The 14578-nt window shown below is 43.9% G+C and overlaps 1 protein-coding gene across 1 annotated transcript in view; it reads left to right on the top strand.

The window, feature by feature from the left end:
- The first annotated feature begins 981 nt into the window (after positions 1–981).
- TRIO (trio Rho guanine nucleotide exchange factor) overlaps positions 982–14578 on the top strand; it is a 255846-nt gene continuing 242249 nt past the window's right edge. The window contains 2 exon segments of the mRNA XM_051799299.1: positions 982–1500; positions 1502–1719. Coding sequence (XP_051655259.1) covers positions 1415–1500; positions 1502–1719 — 304 coding nt within the window. The 5' untranslated portion in view covers positions 982–1414.

The raw sequence follows: 14578 nt of genomic DNA, 5'->3' as shown, positions 1-14578 counted from the left end.
TCTTTGTGGGTCCCTTCCTACTCAGGGTGTTCTAGGAATATCTCAAACTTACCTTTGCTTTTAACACTTATCAGAGATTCAGGTGTTTAATACCTGAGGCTGAACTTCTGAGTTTCAAGTGTGTTAATAATTTACTATTTACCAAAAGCATTTGAGACGGGTTACTCAGCTTCATCAATTTGTGCAATTGCTAAGATTCCTGCCAGCTCTCTTCAACCTTACCTGGACGAAAACTTATACTGGCAGCTTAACATGAGGTGCAAGACGGTAGTGGGACGCATCTTAACCAACATCCAACTGTGCTCTCCGTCATGAGCTGCTTGCTTATTTTATGTTCATTGAACCGGCCCACAGCACAGAACATTTTGAAGTGCCCCGGTGATCACTGAGGAAAAAATATCCACAACGCAGACAGCAGTGTAAAGGATGCCTTTTGAAGGAACCTTTCTGAAGAATTTGCGTGCCCCTTTTTCCCTTTCCCTTGGAGCCGTTAGCCAGGCTCCTTCTGAGCTCCGGGCGGGAGAGCTCTTCCTAAGCACGAGCCCCCGGAGGCGGGGGGGCCCTCGCACCGAGCCTCCCGAGGAGTGACAGCCAGGAGCATGGGGCGCTTCCCACGCTCCCGCCGCGCCTTGGGCCAGACGGACTGGGTTCTTTTAGGACCCCCAGCCCGACCGCCGCACACCGGCGAGCTGGCAGGAGGGTGAAAGCCAGTCGGAAGCAGCCAAAAAAAAAAAAAGAAAAAAAAAAGAAAAAAGAGAGAGAAAAACAAAGCCCGAACAAGAAACACACGGCTCCCGGCCCCCTTGTCCGCCCCGCCGGACGGGCACCCCCCGCCGCCGCGCCCCCGACGATCGGGTGCGAGCCCGGCGGCAGCGCCGCCGACCTGCACCGCCCAGCCCCGCCCCATCCCGACCGGTGCCGGATGCAGCCGGAGACTCCCGAGCTCCCCCCCCCTCCACCGCCCTTGTTCCTCGGGCGGGGACTCGCTTCCTTTCCCGACTCCCCCTTCCCACCCTCCTCCTCCTCCTCCTAGTCAAGATGGAGGACGGTGGTTGCTGCGGCCGCTGGCAGTACGGCGGCTAGAGCAGCTGCTGCTCCTCTGGATCGCTCCTCGCTCCCTCAAAAAAAAAAAAAAAAAAAAAAAAGAAAAAAAAAGAAAAAAAGGAAAAGAACAAAAAGGCTGGAAACGTTCCTTCTTTCTCCGCCCACCGGCTGCTGGCTGCGCGGACCGCTGGCCCTTCCCATGCCGTCGTCGTCGTCGTCGCCCTCCTCCTCCTCCTCCTCCTCCTCCTGCGATTGTCTGCGTTCCGGCTGCCGCCCGCCCGCCCGCCCGGACTCCCTGCATGCACACGCCGCCTCCTAGGTGGCTGCGGGGGGTGGGCGCTCCTGGAGCTGCCATTCCGCACATACCTTCATGTCCCTACGCTCGCTGCGGCCGCCCGCCGCCGCCCTGCATCGCTCGCCCGCTCCGGCTGCCGCCCTGACGGCCGCTCCCGCCCGGAGGTGAAGCCGGGACCCGCGGAGGGGGCGGTGGGGTCAGCGGTGGGTCTCGCCCGGAGGAGCCACCGCCGCCGGCACACGCAGCAGCAGCAGCAGGAGCAGCCATGAGCAGCGCCGCTACCGCCACCTCCGCCGCCACCACGGCCGGCAGCGGCGCGGGGGAAGGGGCCGAGGAGGCGGCCAAGGACTCGGCGGACATCGCGGCGTTCTTCCGATCCGGTGAGTGCGGTCCCGTCCCGGGGGAGCGGAAAGGCAGGGCCAGCGGCGACACCGCGGCTGGAGGTAGCGGCGAAAGGTGGCCCTGGGCAAGCGACGTCTTCCCCGCGGATCCGGGAGGGCAGCCGGCTTTGTCAGGTGGCCTCGGGGAAGGCTCGCCCGCCCCTCGCTGACGGGGCCGCCTCGGCATTGCCCGTCCGTGCGGGGCGCCGCCGCCGCGCTTCCTCGGGGCGGCGGCGGCGGCGAAGAGAGCCGAGCCTCCCTAATCCCGTGGCGGGGACAGCGGGGCTTAGGCTCAGGCACAGCAACTCGCGGGCGGGACGCCACCCTCGCCAGGAGAACCGAGGCGTGAAAACGAGCGCGGCGGCGGCCCGGCCCGGCCGGGAGGGTGCGGGGCTCATGTTGCCCCGGGGCGGTGTCGCCGTTGACAGGTGCGACTCTGCCTCCGATGCCGGCCCGATAGCGGGCGCGTCACCGGGGCCCGGCGGCACCACACAGCGTCAGGCGGACCCGAGCCCCCCGAAAATGTCCCGCCGGGGGTTGCGGGCGGAGGACCCGCTCGGGTCCGGTAGCCCAGGGTGTCGAGAGGGCGGAAAGGGTGAGCGGGGCTGCGGGGCGCGGGCTGCGCCGGCCGGGCCCCCCGGGGAGGCAGGTGGGGATGACACCGCTATAAAAGGCAGCGCTCCGCCGGTGCCGTGCTGCTGGGTGGCGGCCCAGGGCAGGAGTGGGAGAGGGCAGCGTGGAGAGCAGATGTTACAGCGAGAAGGGAAAGAGGCAGACAAAAAGCGAAGCCCACTTTCAGAGGTGTCCCTGCCTTGGCTGAGGCGGGGCAGCAGCGGCTCTCGGGCGCTGCCGGGCTGGGAAGCCGGGCTCAGTGCGGAGGATCGTAAGGGGAAGGGAGGGGGAGCCTGTTGACAGGCTACCGGGATTAAAAAAAAAAATGGAGGCCGCCCTTTCCCTCAGTGTTTACTCTCGGCACACAACCGGGCGGGCAGGGCGGCTGCCCCCGCCGCCCAGACGGTGTCCCCGGGGCATAGCGGCGGGGACGGAGGGCAAGGCTGGACTGCCCGGGCCAGACGAAGCGCCATCGGGGACGGAGCCCTGCCGGTAGCCTGGGCGGCGGTGGCGGCAGCGGAGCCTCCCTCCGGTGCCGGCTGCCCTCCCCCGAGCAGCGGCAGCTCCTCCCCTCTCTCCGCTTCGTTCCGCCGGCGGCTCCGCGCCCCCCCGGCACCCCCGGGCACCGCTCCCGGGCGGGGCGGCAGGGCTGGGCATTTGCTCCGTTGGGATGCCTAAAAAGGAGCGGCGAACAAGGAAAATGCAGACTCACCGCTGGAAAGATGAGGGCGATGGCCGATTTAGTGTCTGAAAAATAATAATGATGGCAGTAGTAATAATAGTAGTAAAAGCAGTGTTCATTGGGTTTTAAAGGAAGTCCGTGAGGGAAGTGGGAAACGGCGTAATCAGTGCTGCTCGCGGTCGGTGCATGCTGTTCGGTGTGTTTGATTTAATGAGAGCGAAGGAGGAGGTGTGATTTGCAGCAGACATCCCTGAAAGAGCGCTCGGAGCTGCGTTTCTGTGGACAGAGAGTCCGAACAGGGGGCTGTGTCCCCTCTGGAGGGCTTGATGCTCCCAAGGCAACCTGTTTCACGTGACAGCAATGAGTGTGAAGCTCCTTGTCGAGTCAAGATGCTGGCCTTGGTGGATTTCTTCTTGGAAGAAGGACTGAGCTTTATTGTTCTCAGGAAAAAATCCCATTGAAAGCAAAATGACAGATTACAGTAGACTTCAACACAGTAGTTACAAATGGGTACTTGTGTAGTAATCTTGCAGTTTTGGATAGACCCTGCCAGCTATATTAATAGTCAACTTCCATGTTTGTGTTTCAGTATAGAGGGATGACATAAAGTTGATAAACTCATAAGTGGTGTAGTGATGACTTCCGATGCTGAGAATTTTTGATAACGGGGAGGTTACACTGATCTTATTCTTGCAGCGACCAAAAATCTTGAAGTAGTAGAAGGACGTGTCAAATGCTTATCGAAAAACTCTTGGAGTGTATTTAACAACTGACATTCTCATTTTTGTATTTACTTGTGGAGATTATCTGGTTTGGCCTGGGCTGTGACAAATGCTGGAAAATGTTCCGGCATCTATTGTGGCTGTTTGGTATTGGGAAGAGTTCTTTGAATCCTGCCTCTGTACATGATACACTCTTTAATAAGGAAAGGGTCTGTTAAGAGATCTCCAGTGCTCCTCTTTGTTTGAACAGGAGGTACTTTTTTTTTTTCAGTGAAACGCAGTGGGCTTCGTGATCAATGAACAAGGAAAAAACTTTGTTTGGTGTATAGGAGCAGACAAAATATTTTTCTCTCTACAGAATTTAGAATGACAAATACTTCCTTTTTCCTGTCACTTGCAGAGAATATCATCAAAGCTGTATCTGTTACTTAAAAGAGAGAAAGAGTAAAAATGTTCCAACGTTTTCCAGAAGGAAAAAAACCTCAACCAAACCCAACAACAAAAAACCCGCCTAAACAATAAGTTCTAATTCTAGGTTAGTTAAATTGGTCAGTTGAGCTGCCAAGTGGGGTTATTGGCTTTCCTCCTGTCCTCTTGTAAGACTAAGTCGGAAGTAGAATTAAAGTAGCCTGGAGAATGGAGTTCCATTATTTGGAAAATGTTTTGTTAGGATACTGAACAACAGCTAGGTTCACATCACTTGAAATGTGTGCATTTCCAGTTTTCACTTTGGTTATGTAAATGTAAACTCACTCTTGAGTTGTTGTGGAAATAAGTTGCAATTGAAATGTGAAGAAAGCAGCTGAACTAGAAGTGAGGTAGTAGTATGAACACATAAAGATTGTATGTCTTGAATACAAATGAGGAATTCCTTTATTGGAATGGGAAGATATTGAGACAGCTTACTTTCTGTTACCTATTTGGTATCTAAATCTCATTATTTGAAGTTGAAAAGACAAAACCACCTTGTTAGATCTGTCACTTTCTTCATGGCAGGATTAAGAGTAAAACTACTAAGAAGCAGAGTTTAGTGCCAGGCAAAGTGATTACACTTTGACAGAGAAAACACAGTAGTTGTAGGAAGTACGTTTTTCTTAATGTAAGCTTAATGATAAGAGAATTTAAAACTTTGGTTTGAGATACATGTGTATAGGTACCAAAATGTCCATGTGAGTATTTTAGGAAAATGGGGTGCTGAGATTTGTTGTGATTATGGACATTAGAAGACTTCTTCAAGTACTACTAGTGACTTGAGACTTGAATCAGTCTGGGTTCAACCAAGTCTGCCTATAGCAGCCTAGGCTGATAATTGCTTGAGTAGTTGAGAGACCTTATAGGAAGTATTAATGAGTGTTGTGAAAAGATGATTGATTTTCTTTTTTTTTTTCTCTTAAATAATGATCTTGTGGTTTGCTTAGTTTTCATGAACATCACTGAACAAATGATACCATAAAGATAAAAAACAACAGATCTATTTGAAAATGTGTTGCTTCAAGTTTACAAGGAGGACTTATGTTTTATTTCTTCCTAATTATATTGCTTTGTAATCGGTTGCCTAGCTTGCTTTACATTAGTGTCCTGTGTGATAGTGGCTGGGATAGTTGACTGCCTGTAGTAGACAACATTAAAAATGCTACCATAGTAGAGAAAGTCTCCTAGAAAGAGGGAAAGAAGAGAGGGTTGGGAAAGATTACATGGAAAAGAAAAAGAAAGCATGTTATTAAAAGGGCAGCAAGTTTTTTCATGAATACTACTAATAAAAAACACACTCGCTTTTAGATCATGGGCGAAGTAGCTTTCATATTAGACACCAAATGTGAAAAACAAGCCCGGTTTCCAGCTTAAATCCATGAAGCAGAACACACGATCCATAAATTTAAGATAGTGCCTTTCTAAGCGCATTCGTCCATCTCCTGCTGATGTGTACTAGCTAATTTACAGAGAAGGTAGTCAGACCTGTGGTTGTTGCTTACTTGGCGTGACAGAGTAGCTACAGAATACTGACAAGTGTCTTAACAAAAACAATCTAGTAGTGAAGCCAAAAGTGAAGTTTTAGCAGGCAGCACTGGTGGTACCCCATATGATAACTCCATGCTGTCCTCTGAAAGTGTTGTTTCTTGTCCCTGTGGCTGTCAGGAACTGAGGGGTGTTTGGGAGTTTTAAGAAGTGGCAAGCACGCAGAGTTTTTAAAGTATGAAACAACTTGTCCATTCTTTCATGCTACTTAGAGTGATGACAGTATTTGTATTAAAATAAGTAAACACCACAAAAAATTTAGTGTTCTGTCAGCTTTTCAAGAATCTGTTAGTTTGTCCTTTGAGTTGCTTGAGGAAGTGAGAAGGTTGCAGCAGTGTTGCTGTCATTAGTGCTGATTGACCTGGGGTGAAGAAGAAATGGGTCCTACTGTGAAGTTTTGATCCAATTCCGGAGGTATCCATTTTAATAAGATGGCTAAAGTGACGTGAGGGGTGTATGTATGTACATGATGTTTTGAAAAACACCACAGAAAAATGTCACAACTTGATAATTCTGATATACATATGCAGAGCAAAAATAACTACAGAAACAATGAAGTTACAATGGGGAAGTTACTTTGGGAATAGCGTTGTTGGATGGATGTTCCCTGGGACAATGAAGAGATGAGAGCTTCAGTGTGAAATGCAGCAGCTATTGTGTAACTTGTCTTAGTGTGAAATAGCCAGACTTTTCTGGGGATAACCAAGGATAGAGGAAGTTAGAAGTTAGGGGATGTTTGAAACAATCAGAGGCAGAAGTCCTAAATATTTCTACAAGGGGACAGCTATCCATGATAGCTGACAGTTGATAAACTATACATTTGAAGTGGAAGGTAAATGGGAGTTAGAGAGCCAGGTCCATTCTTGGAAGGAGTATGTTTTAGCTATGAGATGCAGATGTGCTCAGAAAGAAGCTGACAAAAGTAAGACTAGATTTGGTGCAACTGAGGCTTTCATTAATTGAGGAGCTCAGTCACTATGTAGACAAGATGGGTAGTAAATATTTTTTAAAGAAGTGGTTTCTCCCCAATTAAGCATGTCCCACAGCTCTTAAGTTTCTGTCCCGCAGAAACAGGTATGAATTTAAACCTGAAATATCATGTGACTTCCAAAAGCTTTTGCGTGTAATATCACTGTCTAGGTAAATAAAACCTGAAGAAAGGCTGGAAAGACTTCCCTTACCCCAGTATAAAGAGAAAATATTAGTTTTTCTCTTCTCTTGTCAACAAATAGATGTGTTTAGATGCAGACTCTTAGGTCAGTTTATTAATAGGGTGAAACTGCACAGTGATTTTTGGTCTGCAGCTTGAAGGAGGTGAGATCACTGAAATAGCTGTTCATGGTCAGCAAAAGTTAAAATAGTAAAGACGTGTTGAAGCTTTGGAAATGCAGTGGTGGCTGAAGGGTATTTGTCTGAAAGTGGGTGATGATTTTAAAGAGAACAAAGAGAAATTTTTCTGCTTGATGAGAACTAAGTTTAATCTTAACAAAAAGGCTACTAGGTAAAAAAACCAAACAGAACAAAACACAAAGGTCATAGCAGGCAATTTGAATCTAAGGAGTAAAATGGTTACATCTATTTGATTGTTCTCGTAAAGAAATTGACTTGTTTTGGAGAGGGATCTTTGTTTAACTTAAGATTTTTCTTGATGCAGTGAAAGCAAAAAGTAGACTACTGGTGAAGTAATACTGATGATCTGCAAAGCTGAGTCATATTCTTTCAGGAAGGATACTGCTGTTTTGAGAAAACAGATCACTTATCCAGTAGTGAGTAGGAGGAATTGAAATGACAGGGAACAACTCAAGTGCTTTTAGCAGTAGACACTACGGCACATTAAAGCATCTGATTTTCAGCCTCTAGAGTAGGTTGTTGTATTGATGCACAAAGAGGAGGGTCATAAATGAGTTGTGTCCACAAAGTTTTACCAAACAGCACAAATGACAAGATTATGCTTTAAAGATATAAAGCCCTTTCCAGTGGCTTTTTTGCCAAATAGCTGCTCTAATTCATCTGAAATAGCCTAATTGTCTTTGTGCATTTATTTAAAAAATAGGGTTGTTTTTCAGGGCTGTTGAGTGGAGTCTTCTGAAATCATTTAGTCAAATTCGTTTCATCTGCTGTATTACTGCTATGCATAAATGGCAGTACCATTGGTTAATAAAAAACACTGCAAATATGTAACAGGTTTTCCTGCTGAGCAGTGCTGAACTGCATCTCTTCCTGGTCTTCTGAGTGTAATCTGGACCTTACTGAAGAACAGAAATAAGCATTACTGCTTCATAATTATGATTTTTTTTTCCTTAAGAGGACAAAGGAACCTTTACAGGAGGATGAGAAAATTCCTTTTATTGTCTTTCTAAGATGTTGAGGAGGCAAGTTGTAAAGTATAGGAAGAAAAGTGTAGGCTTCCAGCATTCAAAATATGTCAGCAGTTTGCTATATTTTATAGTATAATATATGTATAGTACGACGTGATTGGATAATTCCTGCAAATCTTTGTAAGAGTCAGGAAAATGTTACTGGCATGTGTAAGAGTGAGAACACGAGTCTGAGATTAGGAAGGTTGGTTTTACCAGTGTGCGTGGAGATATATGTGTCCGTGTATACACTGTCAAACTAAATATTCCATGTAGCTTCAAGTTCTGAGCAAATACATGGCAAATCTCTTAGTTAAAAAGTTGGAGAAAGTATTCTGGGCAGCAGGCACTGAACAGGGCTATTGTGAGCAATCCCGATGCATTCTAGTCACCTGTGAAACTACACGGAGCTTAATTACTCATGTTTTCTTGTAGTCTTAGTGCATGTATGAGCAGTAATAGACATTTGTGAGGTGTCTGCTGACTGTGTAAACAACCAGTAGTGATTTTTGTGGTTAGATTTGTGCATGACTGCTTAGCAATTAGAGTCTGAGGATCTGGGGTTATAGTGAAGTAAGATTTCCTAAGTACTAAAAATGAACAGGGAAATATACTGCTGACAGATAGGGCTCACAAGGACATGGTAAATACCTACTTGTTTTTGTCTAGTCTATACCTCGCTTATTGCATGAAAGAGTGAATCAAAATCCAAAACTTTCAGGGTTTATACTGAATTCCTGCATTTTTGTGGATAATTTTGTGGAAACCTGCAGCCTTATGAGATACTTTATCAAGGCATTTGGTCAAAGGCTTTTCACTAGCTTTGTGATGGTCACATAGCTGGTTAATAACTTTGAGGTATCGAACAATGAAAAATGTTGTTGCTGAGATTTAGTGAAAACAGAAGTGTTTGAAGTCTTGGGGATTGCTTGTTTTCAGAGCCCAAGTAGCTGTTAAATGTTGGGAAGAAATAAAGTGACATTTCTTAAAACTTGGCCTAGATAATAAAGGGAGGATACATCAAGAGTTAGAATAAATGGAGTATTTAAATACTAAATATTACTTGACTGACCTCCTGTGCTACACAGTGGACTTTGCTATACACATTGTACGATCTTGGCTGTTGAATATAATTTTCTACCAGCATTAAAGTAGTAAGTTCTTCCAAATTTCAAGTGTTTGTCATGCCATTAATTTTTGGACATGTTGAGTGCAAAGATGGTACCATTTTCTGTGATCATAAAAATGCTCCACCCTCTTCTAAAAACTTTAGGCTAAGGTTGAAATGTCTTGGCCTTTTGTAATTCTTCTACTGAATTCCAGATATCTGCAGCTCAAAGCACAGAAAATAAAATAGAAAACCATCAACAAATCAAGGTGAATTGAAATATAAATTGACTGAATTGTCCTGTTCTGTGCAAAAGCTGATAGCACATAGTGCGGTGAACATCAGACTTAAGAAGATGTCAAAACCCATCTTTAGAGGCTTTCTTCTGTCTGTTATTATTCTTTTCTAAAGAAGCTGAACAGCCATTATTGTTTGTTTTTTTTTTTTTAATAAAGATTTACTCTTGAAGCTTTTATCCCTGTCTTTATTTATTTGCTTTATTGATGTTAGTTAGCAAGTTCATTTTGGTTGCATATTGCACATCAGATTGGCCCTAAAAAGAATGGAACTGGAATAGTTACGGCAGTATCTCATGGTCTTACTTTACACTCTGAAAGTCACACTTTGTGTACCCCAAGTACTTGTTTTCTGCAGTTAAGGATAGTTGTTAGACTTGAACTTGCCATAGCTTGCAAAGTTCAAACAAGAAATCAGTGCTGTGCACTGCTTAATTGACAGGGTATAATGTGAGCCAGGCTCCTGTAAGGACAGCAAAGGCAAGCCAAACTAAAATTTATTAGGACAATGGCACCTTTTCACATGGAAAGATGAGGTCAGCCATAATGGCTTATCTAGTAACTTGTTGTTTGACTGTTGTGGTTTAGGAATGGCATTCTCCAATTTAGTGTTCCTGCCGAAACCACTCCAAATCACTTGCCACTTGCTCACTCCCCTTTCCCCCTACCTCTCCCCTGTGGTGAGCTGGAGAGGAGAATTGGAGGCACAAAAGGTAAAAGTCACAGGTTGAGATAAGAACAATTTACTGGAAACAACAATGAGATAAGAAAAGGGACAGTCGAAGAATTGTTATTCCTCACCCCCTGTGGAAATCCCCGACACTCCCTGACTGTTCCCTCCAGCACCACGACCTGGCAGTGAACCTTTCCACCTGTTCCTGGAAAATAATGTGAGGTGGTATAGAACAACATCGGGGTCCTAGCCATGCTCCCTCCTGGCTGGAACCAGGACATTGGCTTGTTAATGCTATATTTTAATAAATAAATAAAAAGATACCAGCTTCTCCAAATGTAGTGGAAGGCTGACTTTGGAAGGAAAACTAGGGCATGTACTTGACTGAATTTCTTGCCTCGGTGGAAGTTACAAAACTGAACTTCATTTCTGTCCCCGTTTTGGAAAAATTCTATTGTTTGTCTGTTGAATTATCAAGGCAGGAGAGCCAAGTCAAGCTAGCTTATAGAAGGTGATAAAATATGGTTGGGCTAGTGATGATCCTTGTTGAGTTTAGCCATGACATACTTTTACCTGTCAGTGCAGGAAGAGCAAAATCTTTTGTAGTACAGGGCGAGGACTGGAGTCAAGTTTGCTTATGCTTAACTCAGAACAAAGGTACAATTCAGCCAACAATAACCACTCAGTGTGTGTGTGTGTGTGTGTGTGTGTGTGTGTGTGTGTTTGTGTGAACTTTTTTTTTAAGCTTGGAATCAGATGCATCCTTCCCTCGCCAAAGGGAAACATTTGAGAAGCTGTGACGCATTTATGCAGATGAAGGAAGGAAATGTCCAAAAGAGTCAAAAGCTAAAAATAGATCAGTTTACTGAGTTGAACTCGAGGTGGGAATTGATGAACTAAATATAAATCTAAATTTGAACCTTTGTGACTTATATAACTGAGTGATGTAACCCTTTCTGGGTTTTGGTGCTTTTTTTTGCATTAAACTTTATAGTAGACAGCTTCAGATAAAAACTTGTGTCAAGCCTTGTGAGACTGCTTTGCAGTGCTTTAAATAGAGAGCACTGAGAATTGGGATTGTCTCTTGATGATTATTGTTACAGCGTAGTTTCACTCCCTGGAAGAGTGGATTGTTGGTTGTGTTTTTGTTTGTTTTGAAGAGCTTCTGTGTGGAAATGGTATCTCCTGTCTGTACTGAATGGAAGTTTTAAGCCAGTAGCTATTAGAACCAGTATCTGTGAGGTTAAAAAAAGGAGCATATTTTTTTTCCCCAACTTCTTCAAAAAGCAGTAAATTTGCCTTTGTCTGATCTGTATGTAAAAAGTAGCGATAACCTGAGCCTTTAAGAATTGCTGTTTGGCTTTGCTTTTTGCAAAAGGGTTTGCTGTCTGCCTTGTCATGAACCAAAGTTTGGAAACTATCAGCTTTCATTTGTGATAAAGAAAAAACAAGCTTGTTGGAGTGTGTGAAATTTGTGTAATGAAAGGGAATATTGGAAAAACTGTTAATCTGTTAGAGTGTTCTAGATTACTGTCCTTAGATGATGATGCTAGTGCCAAGTTTTCTTTCTTTCTTCCTGTCTTTTTTGGGACAACTGGTGGCAACCAACACAATACCGTTAACTAAGAACTGGCCTTTTCCAGTGCGTGATGAAGCTGGGACAGTGCAAGTGAATCCCTGTAGTTTGGCATTTGCCAACTGCTAGTGAAGAAGTGATTCTTTCATAATGCTGTACCTAATTCTAAAGCTTTGCATTGGAGGGGTGAAATACGTATACTAATGCATTGACTTTGTCAGGAAAACGTTCCTATAAAAGTAGACATATATACAAATATAGTCAATGTAATAGAAAATAATGGGTAAAGTTTGTGGTAGCGCTGAGTAGATTAACTTGAAGCAGTAACTATCTCCTCCCCCATCCAAGGGAGGGTTAGTTTTCTTACTCAATACCTACTCTTTTCTTACTATATCTCTGCTGTAGAATGTTTGCTTGGTAGATGTATAAATAGTTGTGCTCTTGTTTGCTTTTTGTTTTTGTTTGGTTTTCCAAAGGAGCCTGAGAATGTTTTTGCAAGGTTGTACTGAACAAATTTGGAGTCTTTGATTACTAAAAATAGTATTTTTTTCCAAGCAGCAATTTATCGGTTAAAACAATGAACAGTTTGTAGCAAAATATTCTGACTACTTACAGTCATGGGTATGTACCAATATGCCAATTTAAACTTTGTGTTTATGGAATATATTGTTATATAGCAAAGTGTGAGAACTACTGTTTTTAAAATCTCATCTTTCTAGAATATGCTTTTGAAGTGGAATTGTCTGTGTTGTTATCTCCACTATGTTAACCCACTGTTAGAAAGTTAAAGCTGTAAAACCCTTTTTCAAGAGCACTTGGTTAGCTGGGCAGCTACTCAGTCTGTGGTATTTCTGCTTGTAGGCAAGTTCATGATGTAGAATCTGAGCAGGATGTGACTTGCAGTTCATGTCCACTGAGGCAGCATGAGTGGGTTCAAAGAGCAAGAAGGTGCTGCTCTCCATAATGGTGTAGATGGCCTCTAGGCAATGAAAAGGAAGTGGCAGAGCCCTGTGTTTGAGTGTGGGAAGGAAAAGATGGATACACCTTGATGCTCAGGTGGAACATTTAATGTGCAGTCAGTAAGTTGTCTGGGCTGCTTGAGCATGATTCCCTCTGTGTGTACGCTGAAGCTTTTGTATGTGTTGATATAGCAGAGAGTGAGAGGAAGGGTTTATTTGTGGTCTTGAGTAGCCAAAATAGTATCTTAGGCTTTAAGTTGTTTCTTTGTGGAGTATTTTCAGTACTTGGGGTACGAATCTCACTCCCACTTGCCTCCTTTGGTAATACTTTGGCTCTGGCTCTTGTTCTAACTTCAGAAGTGGGGTACAAAACTGTCTGATTTGAATTCTAGTTTAGTGAGACTTGCCTAACCACAGGAGAGATGAGTGTTAGAGGAGGAATAGCCATCTTTTTGCAGAATGGCTTATTACTGTCTTAATTGTTGTCCTCAGTTCTGTGATCCCCTTTTCCTCAATAAATAAGACAGAGGTCCAGCAGACGATAAGGTCACTCACCAGGCATCAGTGCTCATCTCCACAGGAGGTCCATTATGTGTACATAAATAAGTAGGGGGTCCTATGCAAAAGCACTACATCTTTGAGAGTTACAGCCTGTGTGCTACACTGACAAATATGGGTTGCCCAGGCAGCCTTAATGCTGCATTACCTAGTTTTTGAGCGCTCTTTGTGGCAGCTTCAATTGTTCCTAGTCCTAGCTCAATTAAGCACTGTTTAGCGTTTATGTAAAGTTTTCATTAAATGCCTTAGTGGATGACAGTAGATGGCATTGGTTTAACCGGGTGGCAGTGGATTACTATGTTACATCGGAGTTATTTTGGGAGTAAAAATTCTTTACTTCACTAAATAATATTAAACAAAGCAGATGTGTAAGCTGCTTTGTAATGAAGACATGTTGTGGAAAGCATCTCTTTGAACACAAATTAAGTATTTTACTTTGGGACTTTTTTTGTTGTTGTTTGTTTGTTTGTTTGTTTGTTTTGGTTTGGGTGTTTTTTGTTTTTGTTTTTTGTTTTGTTTTGTTTTTGTTTTTTTTACAGATTCCCTGAGTACACTACTGTTCAATTTCTTAGGGATTGATTTGTGTCACTTGAGCATCATGTTAGTTCTGCTGTGCTAATAAAAACTAAATGGAACAAGTTGTAAAAATTATCAAATACCAAGGAGGAAAAAGAAATCAAATGATAAATTCTTCTTTCACAAACTTCTGGATCATCATCATGGATAATTAAGATTGAAAAGACAAATTGTGTTCAAAGGTGAGGGAAGCTTTCCCCACAGTATAATAGGCTAGGATTAACATGTAAAGCCCCCATGAAAGAGTATATGACACTGAAGGACTTAATTGGAAATATATAGTAATAAGTGACCTAAGTTATTACACTCTTTATTTTGCCAGCTTTGTGGACTGTATTAAGCACACAAACGGTAAAATTGCTGCTTTAATAAGAAGCATTCTGAACTGAACTGTCATATAGCCTCTGAGAAAGGACCCAAATGGAGATGAAGGGGTGCCTCTCCATAGAATAGGAAGGAATTATGTTGCTGTGTAAAACTGCATTCCTCCTGTTTTGTGGAATAGGAATTGACTGAATATATGAAATAACTGTTTCCATGTTAAGCTAAATATTGTAATGGAATGAAGTGGATTCCTTATTGAAAGGTGACTGGGAAGATAGCTAATTATCAGAAACAAAATAACCCATAGTGAAGTTGTATGTCAAGGATGACAGACATCCTGAAATGTTACAGTTATATTTGAAATGTCAATATTCATTAGTTTCCAAGTCCCGTGCTAGAG

The sequence above is a fragment of the Manacus candei genome, unplaced genomic scaffold (assembly GCF_025592945.1).
Source record: "Manacus candei isolate 608988 ecotype Guabito, Panama unplaced genomic scaffold, ASM2559294v1 h1tg000049l, whole genome shotgun sequence".
Classification (NCBI taxonomy): Eukaryota; Metazoa; Chordata; class Aves; order Passeriformes; family Pipridae; genus Manacus; species Manacus candei.
This window is presented reverse-complemented; position numbering and strand designations above follow the sequence as displayed.